Consider the following 16,518-nt stretch of genomic DNA (forward strand, 5'->3'; position numbering starts at 1 on the left):
CGCGTGTGTCGAGCTGAGGGGCTTGGCGCAGCAACAGCCCTTGATGGCCGTGAGTTCCTGTGTAGCTGTAGTTCGTAAACGCCAGAAAAAGTGGCGCCCTGGGTCATTAATAGGCCCTTTGCTAAGATGAGACGCATCCTGGAGTGCCCTCCCTGGTGGCTAATGGTAACAGGAGAAGCATTAGAGCTACATCCTGGTTTACTTCAGGAGCAAAAGTTGACGTTCCAGAGAACAGGAGTCTGAAATGGAAAAACTGGCCGGGCTGCTCAGGTTGGAATGATGTAATCCGCCTTCCAGGGCGAGGGGAGAAGGACTGAAGAACACCTGGGTGCAGGGAGAAGTCGAAGCTTCGGTGCTGTGCTCTACGCCCAGGACCCGCTCCAGGCCTTGCCGTCCTTTTGGAATGCCCGAGAGCCCAGCAGCGCCATACAGAGGCAGCAGGGCTGGTCCCTGCGGCCAAAAGCTAACCACCGGTGTCCAAAATTGAAGGACAGTGAAGCCAACCCCAACCCGACGCTGCCTCTTCCTTGCCCTTCCTTTTCCTGTGCCTTACACCCTTTCATCCCTATTAGTCTTTATCCTTTCCTGTTCCTCTTTTTCCTTTCTGTCGTTTAAAGAGTCACGCCCCTGCCCTGCCATTCTCAATGTGCTTCATCGCTGCCAAGCACACCCAGGATGTGGTGGTAGGGTAGTTGAACCTGGTGGGCTAGTTCAAACTCCTACAAGAGAAAACCCTGAGACATCTGGAAACGGGGTTTGAGAGAGAAGTAAAAACTACATTTTTATATCCGCCACCAGCCCCAAAACGTTTGTGCGTTTAATACGTAATTAAAATTGGTCTTCGAGGTCGTTAGGGTAATCATATTTCAACCTTCCATTTTTTAAAGACTTGGCTCGCATTTTTCCTTCCCAACCACCCCTGAAGCTTCACTACTGAAAATGCTGGTCTTCTCTGATACATCTCGCTCTTCAGTTTGTTTCTGTGATTGCTCTTCTCACTTAAACCTTATCCTCTATGGATCATTCTTTCTATAGTTGGGAATGTCTTATGATAATGCCAACAATTCTAATATAGGCTGGCTATGCAAATCACAAAATGAGCTATGATCAGTGCTTCACAAGTTTGTCGTCCGTTAAGAGGCATTACATTGAGCACCCCGGAGTGTTAGCGTGATTCTCCCTTTCAAATAAGTTGAACTCAAGCCCCAGTGTTGTAAAGCATTTTTTAAGTGTTATTATTTCTAAATGTGGAAAGCCCAATTAATTCCATGACATAAAATTTGGGAATAAGGGCAGTTACATATAAAAAATAAATTGGGGCGCCTGTGTGGCTCAGTCGGTTGAGCATCCAACTCTTGATCTCTGCTCAGGTCTTGATCTCTGGGTCATGGGATCCACCCCCACATCATCCTTGTGCTGACAGCACAGAGCCTGCTTGGAATTCTCGCTCTTCTCTCTGTATCTCTGCCCCCCTCCAAATAAACTTGAAAACATTTTTTTAAAAATTGAAAAATAAATTTAGAAACTTCATGTTTTATCCTAGCTCTTTCTTTTTTTTACTGTTTATTTGGTTTGAGGGAGAGCTGGAGCACGCAAGTGGGAGAGGGGCAGAGAGAGGGAAAGAGAGAATCCCAAGCAGGCTCCTCGAAGTCAGCAGAGAGTCTGACACGGGGCTTGAACCCACAAACCGTGAAATCATAACCTGAGCCAAAATCAAAAGCTAGATGCTTAACTGACTGAGTCACCCAGGCACCCCTATTCCAGGTGTTTGGAGCAGTTACAGCACTTGGAGCCTTTTCTCCATGGGCTCCATATTCTGAAACCTTAGGAGTGAACTGCACTTATTAACAAATTGTATTTATTATTGGGTCCGGATCATAGAATTTTAGAGCTTTCGTATCTTTTACATCATAATTCAACTCCTGTGTGTAATTTACAGATAAGTCTAAGGCTTAGAGAGGTTAGAGACTTGCCAGAGGTCACACATTAGTGGCAGAGCCAGCACTATATGCAAGGGGACAGGGAGGAAGACCTCTACAGGACATCACATTGTATGGAGGTGGGAATTGGGAGGCTCAGCCAGTTCTCGATGTTCGGCTTCCCCAAAGTTAATTAAAAGTTTTGCTGGAGTAAGACCTAAGCATCAAGCTACGTTGCCATGGAAGGTGGCTGGAATGATCAAGGCATGAAAGGCCCCTGACTTTAGGGGGAAAAAAAGAATAAAATGGGGTCTATGTAGGCCTAAAAGGAAAACATAGTGTTATGAAGTAATATTTGATAAATCCTAAAACTTAGTGAAAGAAAATGCCAATTTAGTTAGTACTAGCTTAGGATTTATGCCCTTAAAAATTTTTCTCTGTAAATCTTGCCCAAATATTTGCAAAGCCAAGAAAGAAAATAGATATATTTATACGCTCATATTATTAGTTAAGGTATTATTTCTATATCTTTCTAGAGAACACGCAGCTGACCAAAGTCATGTTTCCAGTCCTCTGCTTCAACTTTTAGGACCTGCCTTTAAAGCTTATAGGAAATTCCTACCTTGGTGCCCGCCCCCCCACCCCCCATTTGTGTTCCCTCTCTCTCTCTCTCAAAAATAAATAAACATTTAAATTAAAAAAAAAAAAAAAAACGGAACATTCTACCTTGGGGCGCCTAGCTGGCTGGGTCCAAAGAGCATGTGATTCTTGATCTTTAAGTCTTGAGTTCGAGCCCCATGTTGGGGGTAGAGATCACAGACAGACAGACACAAACAAACAAACTTAAAAAAAATTCCTGCCTCAGAAGATCATTATTATGCCTCAGGATCATCATTATTCCTCTTCCTGCATGTATCTTCCATCCTCTGTACCTGATTTCTTCCTCTGATTTCTCCGCCCCTTGCTCTCTCTATCCTTAAAAATGGAGTTATTCCCGTGAATGGCAGTCCCGCTGCTATGTCGTCACCTGGCCATAAAAGCTACCACTCCAATCTCAGGGATTTTGCCTATTTGCTAGTGCCTACCTCCTGCGTTCACTCTCCCAGCCTTCAGCAGGGATTTCCATGAGAAAGGTCTTTGTTAGACATCCCTGATTGCTGAGAGGCTGCAACCATTCTTATCTCCATCACCTGCCAATATTCTGCTCTGCCTACATATCTTGACTTAGTCCTTCCTCTTGTTAGAGAATGATTGCCCCATGAGCCTTCCCCATCCCATTGGATGTGTTTGTCCTAAGCTTCTCCGGGGATACCTCAGTTCTGAAATGCTGGACTACTCAGCTGGCACTTAATGGCAAGACCTAGCCAACGAGCTTTATCTCCTATCCCAGCTTCCTCACATTAATCTCCAGACAAACTGAACTAGTCTTTTTTTTCTGCAATTACTATGCATCTTCTTGACTTCATGCTTAGTTTCACGTGGTTCTCTCCATGTGAAATGCATCCCCCTCTCCCCCACCTCTATCCCTTCAGCCTTCAGCTTAAATATCCTCGCCATAGCCTGTCTTCTGCAACACTCTTGCTGGAAGGAATTTGTTTCTCTTTTGTAATACATATTTATCTTTAGAAACTTAGAACCTGCATATAAACAAAACAAAAATTTTTAATTATTAAAAATTCTACTCCCAGGATTACCTGGCTGACTCAGAGCACATGACTCTTGATCTTGGGGCTGCGAATTTGAGCTCCATGTTGGACACAGAGCACACTTAAAAAAAAAATCTACCCCCAGAGATAACCCCTATTAGTATTTTGATGAATAACCATGTAAATATTCTTCCCGTAGCTCTTTATTTAGACACTTCTTACACATTTTCCACATTTATAAAGATATTTGTGTACATATTTTATCCAATTGGAGTCTCCTTAAGAGCTTGTGACTATTATATTCATGACTTTGCAAAGAATCTTCAACATATCAGAAGGTCAAAACATGTTTATTGAAGAGAAAATAAAATGAAAGTCACCAGTTCACTTTTTTCCCTAGAAAACAATACTAATTTGGAGAAATTCTCAGTGTCAGAAAAAAAAAACTGAAAACTCGAAAGAGAGGGAGCCTGGGTGGCTCAGTCAGTTAAAGATCTGACTTGATTTCGGCTCAGGTCATGACCTCAGAGTTCCTGAGTTTGAGCCCCACGTTGGGCTCTGTGCTGACAGCAAGGAGCCTGCTTGGAATTCTCAGTCTCCCTCTCTCTCTGACTCTCTCCAACTCACATGCATGTGCTCTCTCTCTTAAACATTTTACTTTACCTTTTTTAACGTTTATTTATTTTTGAGAGAGAGAGACAGAGTGCAAGCCGGCGAGGGGCAGAGAGAGAGGAAGACACAGAATCCAAAGCAGGTCCAGGCTTTGAGCTGTCAGCACAGAGCCCGACGTGGGGCTCAAACCCACAAACTTCGAGTTCATGACCTGAGCCAAAGTCGGACGCTTAACCGACTGTGCTACTCAGGCGCCCCAATAAATATTTCTTTTTGATAGAGCGTGCACAAGTGAGCGAGGGGCAGAGAAAGAGAGAGAGAATCCCACAAGGGGAAGAGAGAGGGAGAAAGGGAGAGAAGCAGGGCTAGAAGCAGGGCTCCTGTTCACCTGAAGCGGGGCTGGTGCTCACCCAAAGCGGGGCTCTAGCTCACCCAATGTGCGACTCAAACTCACAAACCATGAGATCATGACCTGAGCTGAAGTCAAGATGCTTCACAACTGAGGCACCCAGGCGCTCAAATAAACATTTTTTTTAAAAATAGAAATATAAAAATAAATAAAAGTGATTATGGATCCAGTAGGAACCCTCACCAATCTACAGGTTGTATATTTACATATAAAAATGTAAATATGTAAATTAACCATTTGTTCATGTCTTAAAGAAAAAAGAATCATCCAAGGCAAAGGATAATTATTTTCTAATAATTGGCCATTCAACTAGGCATTAAAGTAATAACTGCTCAATTCGCACTACTTAAAAAATGAGAGCAGCAAGACACAAACATAGTAGTACTCTTTTAACATGAAGATATGCAGAGTAAACTCCTGGGTGCATCATTGCAAAATGGGCTACAAGGCACACATGAGCCATCACAGGAACTGGAATTTTTACAGCAGCAAAAGTCAGAGCGCTGAAGAGCAAAGAAGGCTTTAGGTAAATTGAGAGAGAGAAGAGGGGAGAGCATAAGGTATGGCAACTTGACCTGCATGAGACGGTTGGAAAAATCACAGAAGCACCAAAAGAAAGAAGAGAACAGAGAAAGAAAAAGTCACTTTCCAGAGGCAGAACCAGGGGAGGCGAATGCTTTAACCCTTTTCCAAGCCAAGAAATTTGAAGCTACACTTGTGACTTACAAATTTATAGACTCATGGCATGATGTGATGGAGTCACAGTAATCTGATCTTGAAGCCCTGGTCCATCTCACTTAGCTGGGTCATTTTTTTTTAATTTTTTTTTTAATGTTTATTTATTTTTGAAGGAGAGACAGAGTGTGAGTGGGGGAGGGGCAGAGAGAGAGGGAGACACAGAATCGGAAGCAGGCTCCAGGCTCTGAGCTGTCCGCACAGAGCCTGATGCGGGGCTCGAACCCATGAACTGTGAGATCATGACCTGAGCCGAAGTCGGACGCTCAACCGACTGAGCCACCCAGGCGCCTAGCTGGGTCATTTTAAGCAATTACTAATCAAACTGAACTTCAGTTTCTTCATCTGGAAAGTAAGGTTACCAGGAGCTACCAAATCAAGTGATTGTGAAGATTAAAATAATCCATGTAAAGACCCTGGCAGTGGGGCTAGCAGTCCCTTAAATGTCGATTCTCCTCCCCTGGTAAGATGTAAACTATCTAAGGAACTGCTGCTGTGTCTCCTGTAATACCTAACCCAGAGTCTTACGTGTACCAGGGGCTCAATACATGTAAATTCAATTGAATCACATCTGCATTAGAGGAAATCTTGGAAGGCATCTCAACTAATTCCCTGCTCCATGCAGAAATGCCCTAGCCAACCAGTGGTCTGTCCAGTCGTTGAACACCACCAGTTAGCTTGCTGATGCCAATAGGACTGATTACAGCGCTTGGTATTTCATAATTTATTTTGAGAGAGTATGAGCAGGGGAAGGGCGGATAAAGAAGGGGACAGAGGCTCTGAAGCGGGCTCTGCACTGATAGCAGTGAGCCTGATGCGGGGCTCCAACTCACAAACCGTGAGATCATGACCTGAGCTGAAGTTGGATGCTCAACAGACTGAGCCACCCAGGTGCCCCCAGTGCTTGGTATTTCCAACAGAAAAGTGTTCCACACACTGAATCTAAGTGTGCTTCCCTGTAACATCACCTATTTGTCCTAACTCTGTGCTCCGGAGCAACACAGAGTGAACTTTCCCTCACATTCAGATGACAGCTCTTCAACTATTTGAAGATAACATTGGTATTTTCCTCTAAGCTGCTCCAAGCTAACTCTCTTCATATAAGATGACTCTCAGATAACTATCAGCACTACCATTTTGGTTTGTATATGTCCCTCCAGTGCAATGTGGCACCCATAATTGAGCATTATTTGAGTTAAGGACATGACCCTGTGGAAACGCCCAGATCAGGCTACCACTAACAGGTTATAGAAATAAGGGCCAATTGGGATACTCCCTAAGACTGAGGTGATTTGGTACCTGATTGAGAAGAAACTACCTTCCAGACCAACCTTGCCTTGTAACCATTCTTTTGTTTTTAATTTTTTAATTTTTTAATTAATTAATTAATTAATTAATTATTTTTTTATTGAGAGAGAGACAGAGAGACAGAGTGTGAGCAGGGAGGGGCAGAGAGAGAGAGAGAGAGACAGAGAGAGAGAGAGAGAGACACAATATCCAAAGCAGGTTCCAGGCTCTGAACTGTCAGCACAGAGCCAGACGTGGGGCTTGAACTCACGAACCGCGAGATCATGACCCAAGCCAAAGTTGGACACTTAACCGACTGAGCCACCCAGGCGCCTCGTAACTGTTCTTTAAGTTACTAAACTTTCCAAAAAATTTAGATAAAAATTACCTCTTACATACACAAATTGAAAATAAACAAAGGAGGGAAATGACGATTCACAGGAGTATAAGAATGTATGAAGAGTTGTTTAAATTCACTCGTAATCAGAGAAATTCAAATTAAAACAAGATAGTATTTTCTGCCCATCAGAATGACAAAAAATTAAAAAGATGGATAATACCAAGTGTTGGTGAGGATAGGGCGGGACAAGACTCTTGCCGTTAGCTAGTGGGAATGCAATCTGGCCCAGCCATTCTGGAAAGCAATGAGGCAGTATTTAATAAACGTTGTACATGCCTATGACCCCACAATACCACTCCTGGGTGTGTCCGTGAGAAATCCTCACATAGGTTTATCACGGCTTTGTTTGTGACAGCTATTGTTGGAATCAATCTAAGCATCTGTTACCGGGGTGGAGTAAATAAACTGTGAAGGATGCACATTGAGGTAGTCTGGATCACAAAGGGTTAGCTTAGTTTGAAAGCTGGCTAATATGACAACTCAGACCCAAGGCTACATTGTTATCACTTCAGTTCCCTGATAAATTAGAAAAAAAGTAAAGCAAAGAACAATGCCTTCCTAGTTCCTCCCAGAAACATGCCCAAATTCTAGTGATCAGTGCAGGCCATTTAGAGGGAGAAAGATGGATCTAATGAGTTCAGAGTCGGGACTAAGTTTTTATAGGATTAGGCTTGGTGAGGGACTGGGTCAGCATTCAAGGGCCTATAATCTACCATGTAAGAAAATTCTTTGTTGTACTATTGGGCCAGCCGCAGGCCTGTCCATGGCCTACCCCGCGTGCTATAAAATACTGCATAGCAATATTAAGCTAGTAACTAGCTGTACATTCAGCAATTAGAACAAAGGAAACAGAAAATGATTTATAGTACAATGCCATTTGTGTAAATTAAAAACATACAAAACTATATTACATGAGGTTTCACACATATTTAATAATGTACATCAAATACATTACAGAGGGAACCTGGAAAGGTAAGGCAGTGACAGAGGAAGAAGGGAAAAACATGAAATGAAATAAAATGGGAGGAACATTGCACAGATTAGAAATGTCAGGGGTGCCTGGCTCAGTCAGTTAAGCATCCAACTTCGGCTCAGGTCATGATCTCACAGTTCGTGAGTTCAAGCCCCACATCAGGTTCCCTACTGACAGTGGATCCTCTCTCTTTCTCTCTCTCTCTCAATCTCACAAAAATAAACATTTAAAAATACATTAAAATTTTTCAGTGTGTAAATAAATGAGGAAAGTGACTCAGTGCTTTGCCTCCCAGATCTAAATTTTTAAACAAAAGTGAGGAAGGGATTCAATTGTACAGAGAGATACAGAGATAGATGAAATTAATACTGATACTCCTCATGGATATTAGAATAATAGCAAAGTGAGAAAAAAACCCGTAAGTATTTGGTTTGACTTGAAAAAAGAATAGATTCTGGCTGTTTGTTTCTATGTCTAATTACCACATAATATAACAACAGTAACGCACATTTAAAATTTGTGACAGATTTATTTGATCACCTTGATTCATAATGGAAGCTCAGACATCATGGAATTGTCTGTTCACGAAGCTTGGAGCTCAGCTCTCAGCGGTCACCTGTCAGCCCTCACCCCGCCCTGCTTCCAGCTCTTCAGACTAAGTACTCAGTTATCTGCAGGCTGTCCCATCTCTTTCCTGGAGCAAGAGAGAGGATAGAAGCACGGGGTATCAAAAACCTCCGTGCTAGAGGGACGCCTGGGCGGCTCAGTCGGTTAAGCATCTGACTCTTGATCTCAGCTCAGGTCTTGATCTTTAAATTTTTTTTTTTTTTAACGTTTATTTATTTTTGAGACAGAGAGAGACAGAGCATGAACGGGGGAGGGCCAGAGAGAGAGGGAGACACAGAATCCGAAACAGGCTCCAGGCTCTGAGCTGTCAGCACAGAGCCGGACGCGGGGCTCGAACCCATGGACCGCGAGATCATGACCTGAGCCGAAGTCGGACGCTCAACCGACTGAGCCACCCAGGCGCCCCTCAGGTCTTGATCTTAGGGTCTTGAGTTGAAGCCCTGCGTTGGACTCCATACAGAAAAAGAAAGAAAGAAAGAAAGAAAGAAAGAAAGAAAGAAAGAAAGAAAGAAAGAAAGAAAGAGAAAAAAAAAAAAACAGAAGAGAAAAGAAAAAAGCCTCCATGCTACATACCAGTTGAGTCAGACACTGCCGAGATACTATCTGAGTGCAGCCATCTCAAATGTCCAAAATACTCCAGGAGGAAACCAGGCCTTTGCCACGTAGCTTGTACATCCAGTATTCCCCTCACTACCTTTTGCCTTGCCCTGGGGGCAATGGTGTCCGTGACAGCCACATGGAAGTCCTGCTTTTTCGCCTTGTTCCTACCAGTGCCAGTCCCCCACCCCTCACCCACATTCGCACTCACGTCCTTGTGTAACAGACATTTGTCAGGTCTTTGGCTGCTCGGGACCGTACCCCCTTCCTTTGACAAGGAAACTCCCCACGGTGAGCTTCCAGTATACAGAGCCCTCCTCCCACTGTATTTCCCTTTCCCGGCACCCGTGCCCCTGAGCACGCGTCTAGGCTGTGGGGACATGAGCTGAGCTCTACCAGCCTGAAGCACCAGCCTAAAATCTCGGTACAGAGGCTGATGACACAAAAAAGAAGGCGCAGGGGGGAATGTCCTGAGAAGGCAGTGGGGCCCAGCAGCAGCACTTGGTTTCCAGGGAGGCTGTGAGCCCCAGCAGGACAGTGTCCCAGGTCCAGGGCTGCCCACGCTGGTGCTGCAAGCTGAAGCACCTCCTTGGTGTGCAGGGGGGATTGATGGCCCCTAACCCTGTGCATTTTCTGCAGGTGCAGCCTTGTCTCTGTCCCCTCATCCCTTAGCCTGGTTCTCCAGCCTTCCCAGTAACTCTGAGAGCTTCCCAATAACCCTTCAATGCACTTACTTTCAGGTTCTATCTGCGAAAGCCAGCTTGTGTTGCAACCCAGATCCCTGACTGTCACACTCTCTTCTGGCAGAACTCCTACAGTGACTCCAATTTTGCCTGACGTGCCCATCATGTTCCACTTTCTCTTTGTCATCTTCTGCTGACCTTGCCCCGTGGACCTGCCATACCTCTGCTCAAACTTGGCCCGTGCCCACCAGTCTGTCTTGTAAGGCTGCTGTACCTTTGATCTCTCTTTCCCATGACTCCATGGCCTCCCTCTCGCCCCCTCCCTAGGACTCAGGTATCCTGAGGTGTCCGGGTGGTCATCCTAACCCTGTTGTGATGTCAGCACTGGCCTAGTGCTGAGAGGGGAGAGATTCCTTGGATGCTACAAGAAGTGTCACTAGGAGTTAAGAGGGGCACAGGCAGAGAGATGGGAGGGTAGCAAGACTGTTCTTATTCTTATTATTTAATTTAATAATACAGATTGTCATTTACTGAGTTCCTGCACTGTGCTGGCCCTTTAGAGCATGACCTCACATTAATACTTGAAAGTAGGGACTATTATAATCCCCATTTTCAGAGGAAGAAACAAGAGTTTGAAGAAGTTCGGTTGCCTGACTAGCTCAGTCTGCAGAGCATGTGACTCTTGATCTTTTTTTTTTTTTTTTTTAACGTTTATTTATCTTTGAGAGACAGACACAGAGCACAAGTGGGGAAGGGACAGAGAGAGAGGCAGACACAGAATCTGAGGCAGGCTCCAGGCTCCGAGCTGTCAGCACAGAGCCTGATATGGGGCTCGAACTCACGAACCGTGAGATCATGACCTGAGCTGAAGTCCCAACACTCAACCGACTTAGCCACCCAGGCGCCCTGTGACTCTTGACCTTGAGGTTGTGATTTCAAGCCCCGCAAGGGTAGAGTTCACTTAAAAAAAAAAAAAAAAAAAAAAACGGGGTGGGATGACTTTGTGGCTCCGTCGGTGGAGCTTCAGACTCTTGATTTCAGCTCAGGACATGAGCCCAGAGCGTGGGATTCAGCCCCGCATCGGACTCCGTGCTGAGCGTGGAGCCTGCTTGAGACTCTCTCTTCTTCTGCTCCTCTCCCTCCTCAAGCTCTCTCTCCCTTTTCCTAAAATAAAAAAATAAAAGAGTTTAAGCCCCAGGTTGGGTGTAGAGGTTAGTTACATGAATAAAGCGTTAAAAGTTTTTGTTTGAAGTTTGAAGAAGTTGAGAGGGATGGAATGGATGATGCCTGGGATCTCCTGCAAACTAGCTAGAGGGGTGGGAGACGAATCAAGATTGACCACAGGCTGGTAATTGCTCAAGCTGCATAATAGATATGCGGAAATTCATCGTACTGTTATGTCTAATACGGATACATTTGAAATTACCCACAATTAAAATTATGTTTTACTTTCTTTTAAGCTAAGAAACTTGAATAAAGCTATACAAATAATAAGTGATAAGGTTGGGTTTTGATTCCAGATCCGACAGACCTCAACACCTGCTCTCTTAACCTCTATCCTGGATTCTTGACAAGGAACCTGAAAAGATCTAAGAGGAAAACCTTAATGATCTTCAGAGGATTCAAAAGGAATCCACAAGACCCTGGGTGGCTCAGTTGGTTGAGCATCTGACTCTTGATTTTTGGCTTAGGTCATGAGCCCGGGGTCATGGGATTGAACCCCAAGTCAGGCTCTGTGCTGAGCGTGGCACCTGCTTAAGGTTCTTTCTCTCTCTCTCTCTCTCTCTCTCTCTCTCTCTCTCTCTCTCTCCCCCCTCTCCCCCTTTGCCCCTTTCCTCCACTGGTTCTCTCTCTCTGTCTCTCAAACAAACAAAACAAAACAAAACAACAAAACAAACAAACCAAAAAAGGTGGGGGGGGGGGCATTAAGAGACCTCTTGGCTAATTTCGGCTCCTGTTTTCCAGGTATAATTTTGGCAAGGATCAACAGAGTATAGCCAGATATTAATTCTCCATGCCTAGAGCTTATTATAAAGAAGATGCCCTCATTTTCTCTGCCTCTTTCTGAGAAGGTACAGAAGCAGCCCAAGAGAGAGTCTTTGGCAGCCAAAGTTTTCTAAAAACACCCAGGCAACAGCTGTCCTTGGGCTGTCACCTGACTTGCCAGGCCCTGAGTCAGCGCCACTCCCCCGGCCCAGCCCCCACTGCTGAGCCAGATATGACTTGCCCTTTCCTGGCTGGTCTGAACCGGTTGGGCCAGCCCAGCCCAGCCCTGCCCCATCCCAGCTTCCTCCTCAATGGATGGCTTCTTGTTCCCTCACTCTTACCTGGGGTTCCCACCTTGGCACCTCCCTTGTCATCCAAAGCGGCAACCTCCTGCCTGAAACTTGAACCCTGAAGGGAGTCAAAAGACCACCTCCCAGCTGTTGGAGACGTGGACAGGACCCTGGACTCTTCCCGGGACAGAAAAAAAATGAGCTGGACACCAGCATCTCCTACTATCTGCAAAGGAAGTCTTCCTTCTCTAGGAGATTCTAGGATTTACTTCCGGTCAAAAGCAGAAAAAATATAAAGACGCTGCTCCTCTCCTGGAGAGGAGGATTCCATCCCTAGGCTCAAGCCCAGAAGAGCCCGCGTGTGGGGAAATATGGAGACCAATTTGGTCTCCAATGGAAATATGGAGACTTAGGGATATGTGACCTTGGGCTAGTCACTAATGTCTCTGAGCCTGAGTTTTGTCATCAGTAAAATAGAAATCGAAATCCCTACCTTGCGGGTTTGTTGTGAAGGCCCAACAAAGTAGTGCATGTAAAGCACTTAGTAAGTGCACAGCACACATCGGCTTCCTTCCCCTAGCCTTGACATTGCCTTCACCTTGCCTTTCCTGCTCACATTGGGCTGATAGCAAAGGTTTCAGGCCTGCGACCAAGCCCTGCTCTTGTGTCTTGATTCTGGACATTCGCACCTAGTTGCTTCTGATCATTGAAATCAAAACTCCACGCATTATTTTTTTTAATCAGGAGTTTTGATCCATCTGTCCATGTGGATTAATGTTGGTTCCAAGTACCCATGTTTCTTTTCCAAAACACCCAAAGGTCATTTATTTTAAGTAACCTAATTTTGAAATGTATAGCATCAAACTATAACTCACTATAGTTCGTCCCCTACCATAAAGCTGGGCCAGTCACACTCCAAGGGCACCCATATGACCCAGGCCATGACAGTCAAAATCTAATCCTGAGTTGTTGTTGAAAGGCAAAGCTTGCTAACTTGGAAGGTTGTAATCCTGTAGACATCGGTGGCCATCTTGCCACCACTTGTAAGGAGTCTACCTGAGAAAGAAACCAACATAGAAGATAGATAGCAGAGCTGAGAGATGGAAAGAAAGGATTCTTGGATGACATCATTGGAGCCACTAAACCTAGCTTTGCCTAAAGCCAACAACCCCTGTAATTTTTGGCTACATGAGCCAATCCATTGTATTCTTTTTATAAACCACTTTAAGCTGGATTTCTGTCACTTGCAAAAGCACTGACCAATACAGTGTGTTTTGGGTTGAGCAATGGAATGCGTAATCTAAAATGTTGTGTTTCATGTAGAATTTTTGTATGATCATACTGTGTATGCTGCACTATTTTTATAACAACATTATTATTTTCTAATGTTTATTTACTTTGGCGCAGGGGCAGAGAGAGAGAGAGAGAGAGAGAAAGAGAATCTCAAGCAGGCTTCACACTCAGCATGGAGCCCAACTCGGGACTCGGTCCCACTACCATGAAATCATGATCTGAGCTGAAATCAAGAGTCAGACACAACCGACTGAGTCACCGAGGCACCCTATAAAACTTTATTGAGATCTAATCTACATACCATAATGTATATTAAAGTATACAATCCAATGATTTTGGGTATAGTCACAGAATTGTGCAACTGTTACTACAATCATATTTTAGAACATTTCATCACCCCCAAAAGGAACTGTATCTATTAGCAGTGACTCCCCAACACCCACCTCCCAAACTTCCTTTAACCCCTACCAACCACTAATCTACTTTCTGTCTTCATGAACTTGCCTATTCTGGACATTTGGTATAAATGAAATCATACAGGGGCGCCTGGGTGGCTCAGTCAGTTGAGTGTCTGACTTCGGCTCAGGTCATGATCTCACAGCTGACAAGTTCGAGCACCACATCTGGCTCTGTGCTGACAGCTGAGAGCCTGGAGTCTGCTTCAGATTCTGTGTCTCCTCCTCTCTCTGCCCCTCCCACATTCATGCTCTGTCTCTCAATAATAAATAAACATTAAAAAAAAATGTTTAAATGGGGGCGCCTGGGTGGCACAGTCGGTCCGACTTCAGCCAGGTCACCATCTCACGGTCCGGGAGTTCGAGCCCCGCGTCAGGCTCTGGGCTGATGGCTCAGAGCCTGGAGCCTGTTTCCGATTCTGTGTCTCCCTCTCTCTCTGCCCCTCCCCCGTTCATGCTCTGTCTCTCTCTGTCCCAAAAATAAATAAACGTTGAAAAAAAAAATGTTTAAATGAAATCATACAATATATGGCTTTTTATGACTTCTGTCACTTAGCATAATGTTTTCAAGGCTCACGCATGTTGTAGGATGAATCAGTACTTCATTCTCTCTCTTTTTTTTAAGTTTATGTATTTATTTTGAGAGAGAGAGCACAAGCAAGGAAGATACAGAGGGGGAGGGAGAGAGAATCCCAGGCAGGCTCCACACTGTCAGCGCACAGCCCAACGTGGGGCTCGAACTCACGAACCGTGATATCATGACCTGAGCTAAAATCAAGAGTCAGACACTTAACCGACTGGGCCACCCAGCTGCCCCAGTACTTTATTCTTTTATGGGTAAATAATATTTCATTTTATGGATACATCACATTTTGTGTGTACATTTATCATTGATGTATATTTGCATCGTTTCTACTTTTTGGTTATTATGGATTATGCTGCTATGAACATTTCTGTATTTATGGTTTTGTGTGAATATATGTTTCAGTTCTCTCGGGTACATACTTAGGAATGGAATTGCTGAGCCATGTGATAGCTTCATGTTTAACTTTTTGAGGAATCGCCAAACTATTTTTTCAAAGTAGCTGAATGAACAATATTAAATTCCTACTAGCAATGTCTAAGGCTTCTAGTTTCTCTACATCCTCGGCAGCACATGTTATTGTCTGCCTTTTTAATTTTAGCTGTCCCAGTAGGAGGTGAAATGGTATCTCATTGTAGTTTTGATTTGCATTTCCCTAATGATTAATGATGTTGAGCATTTTTCCATGTTCTTATTGCCCGTTTGTATAGCTTCTCTGGCAAAATGTATATTCAAATTCTTTGCCCAGTTTTCAACTGGGTTGCCTTATTTTATTTTATTTTATTTTATTTTATGTAAGCTCTACACCTAACATAGGGCTTGAACTCACAACCTTGAGATCAATCAAGAGTCACATGCTCTACTGCCTCAGCCTATCAGATGCCCCTGAGTTGTCTTTCTAATTTGTAGAAGTTATTTATATGTTCTGGATACAAATCTCTTATCAAATATATGATCTGTAAATATTTTCTCCCATTCTGTGGAGTTTCTGTTCATTTTCTTGATGGTGTGTGCACTAAAGCCCAAAAGTTTTAAATTTTGACAGTCTAATTTATCTTTCATTTTTTTCTCTCACTCCTGCTTTTGGTATCATGTCTTAAAAACCATTGCCTCAGACAAGGTCAAGAAGATTTACTTGTGTATTGCTTTTTAAAAATTTTATAGTTTTACCTCCTACATTTAGGTCTATGATCCATTTTGAGTTGTTTTTTTTTTTCTCTCTTTTCTTTTAATATGATGTGAGGTAGGGGAGCCTGGATGGCCCATATATATATGGTGTGAGGTAGGGGCCCCATTTCATTTTTTTGCATATGGATATCCTGTTGTCCCAGCACCATTTGTTGTATTCTTTTTCCCATTGATATATTATTTTTATAAGCATGTTTCACTCAGAATAATATTAATGTGAATTTACATTCTCTGAACACACCCCATTTGCTTCTGTCAGCAATATTGCATGCTAAGGACTGGGAGAAGAGTGATCATGTGTGGGCAATTAAACATTGACCACAGAATGTGATAAGTATTTGTACAATGATGCCCGAAGTTTGGTGTGCATCATAATCATTTAGGGAAATTTTTTTAATGGGAATCTCCAAGCCTCACCCTAACCCACTGCATCATAACTTCCTGGAGGCAGGGTGTGGAGATAGGTGAAATAGGTGAAGGGGATTAAGAGGTACACACTTCCTGAGGTACCTGGCTGGCTCAATCAGAGAGCATGCAACTCTTGAACTCAGGGTCCTCTATTCAAGCCCCACATTGGGCATAGAGCTTACATTAAAAAAAAGGGGGGGGGGAATGCACTTCCAATTATAAAATAAATAAGTCATGGGGATAGAAAGTACAGGATAGGGAATATAGTCAATAATATTGTAATAACTTTGTGTGGTGACAGGTGGTAACTACATTTAGCATGGTAAGCACGTCCTCATGTATATAATTGTCAAATCACTATATTTACACCTGAAACTATACGTTTATATGTCAACTATACTATAATTACATTTTTTTAATCTATAAA

General features: G+C 43.7%; 1 protein-coding gene across 1 annotated transcript in view; it reads right to left on the bottom strand.

Annotated features, from left to right (window-relative positions):
- Nucleotides 1-10,069, bottom strand: part of RAB10 (RAB10, member RAS oncogene family) — an 88,849-nt gene extending 78,780 nt beyond the window's left edge. The window contains exon 1 of the mRNA XM_045447484.1: nt 9,940-10,069. Within this exon, the coding sequence (XP_045303440.1) occupies nt 9,940-10,054 (115 nt within the window). The 5' untranslated portion in view covers nt 10,055-10,069. The remainder of the gene's footprint in view (nt 1-9,939) is intronic.
- Nucleotides 10,070-16,518: the final 6,449 nt, after the last annotated feature.

This window comes from Leopardus geoffroyi, chromosome A3, assembly GCF_018350155.1.
Source record: "Leopardus geoffroyi isolate Oge1 chromosome A3, O.geoffroyi_Oge1_pat1.0, whole genome shotgun sequence".
NCBI lineage: Eukaryota > Metazoa > Chordata > Mammalia > Carnivora > Felidae > Leopardus > Leopardus geoffroyi.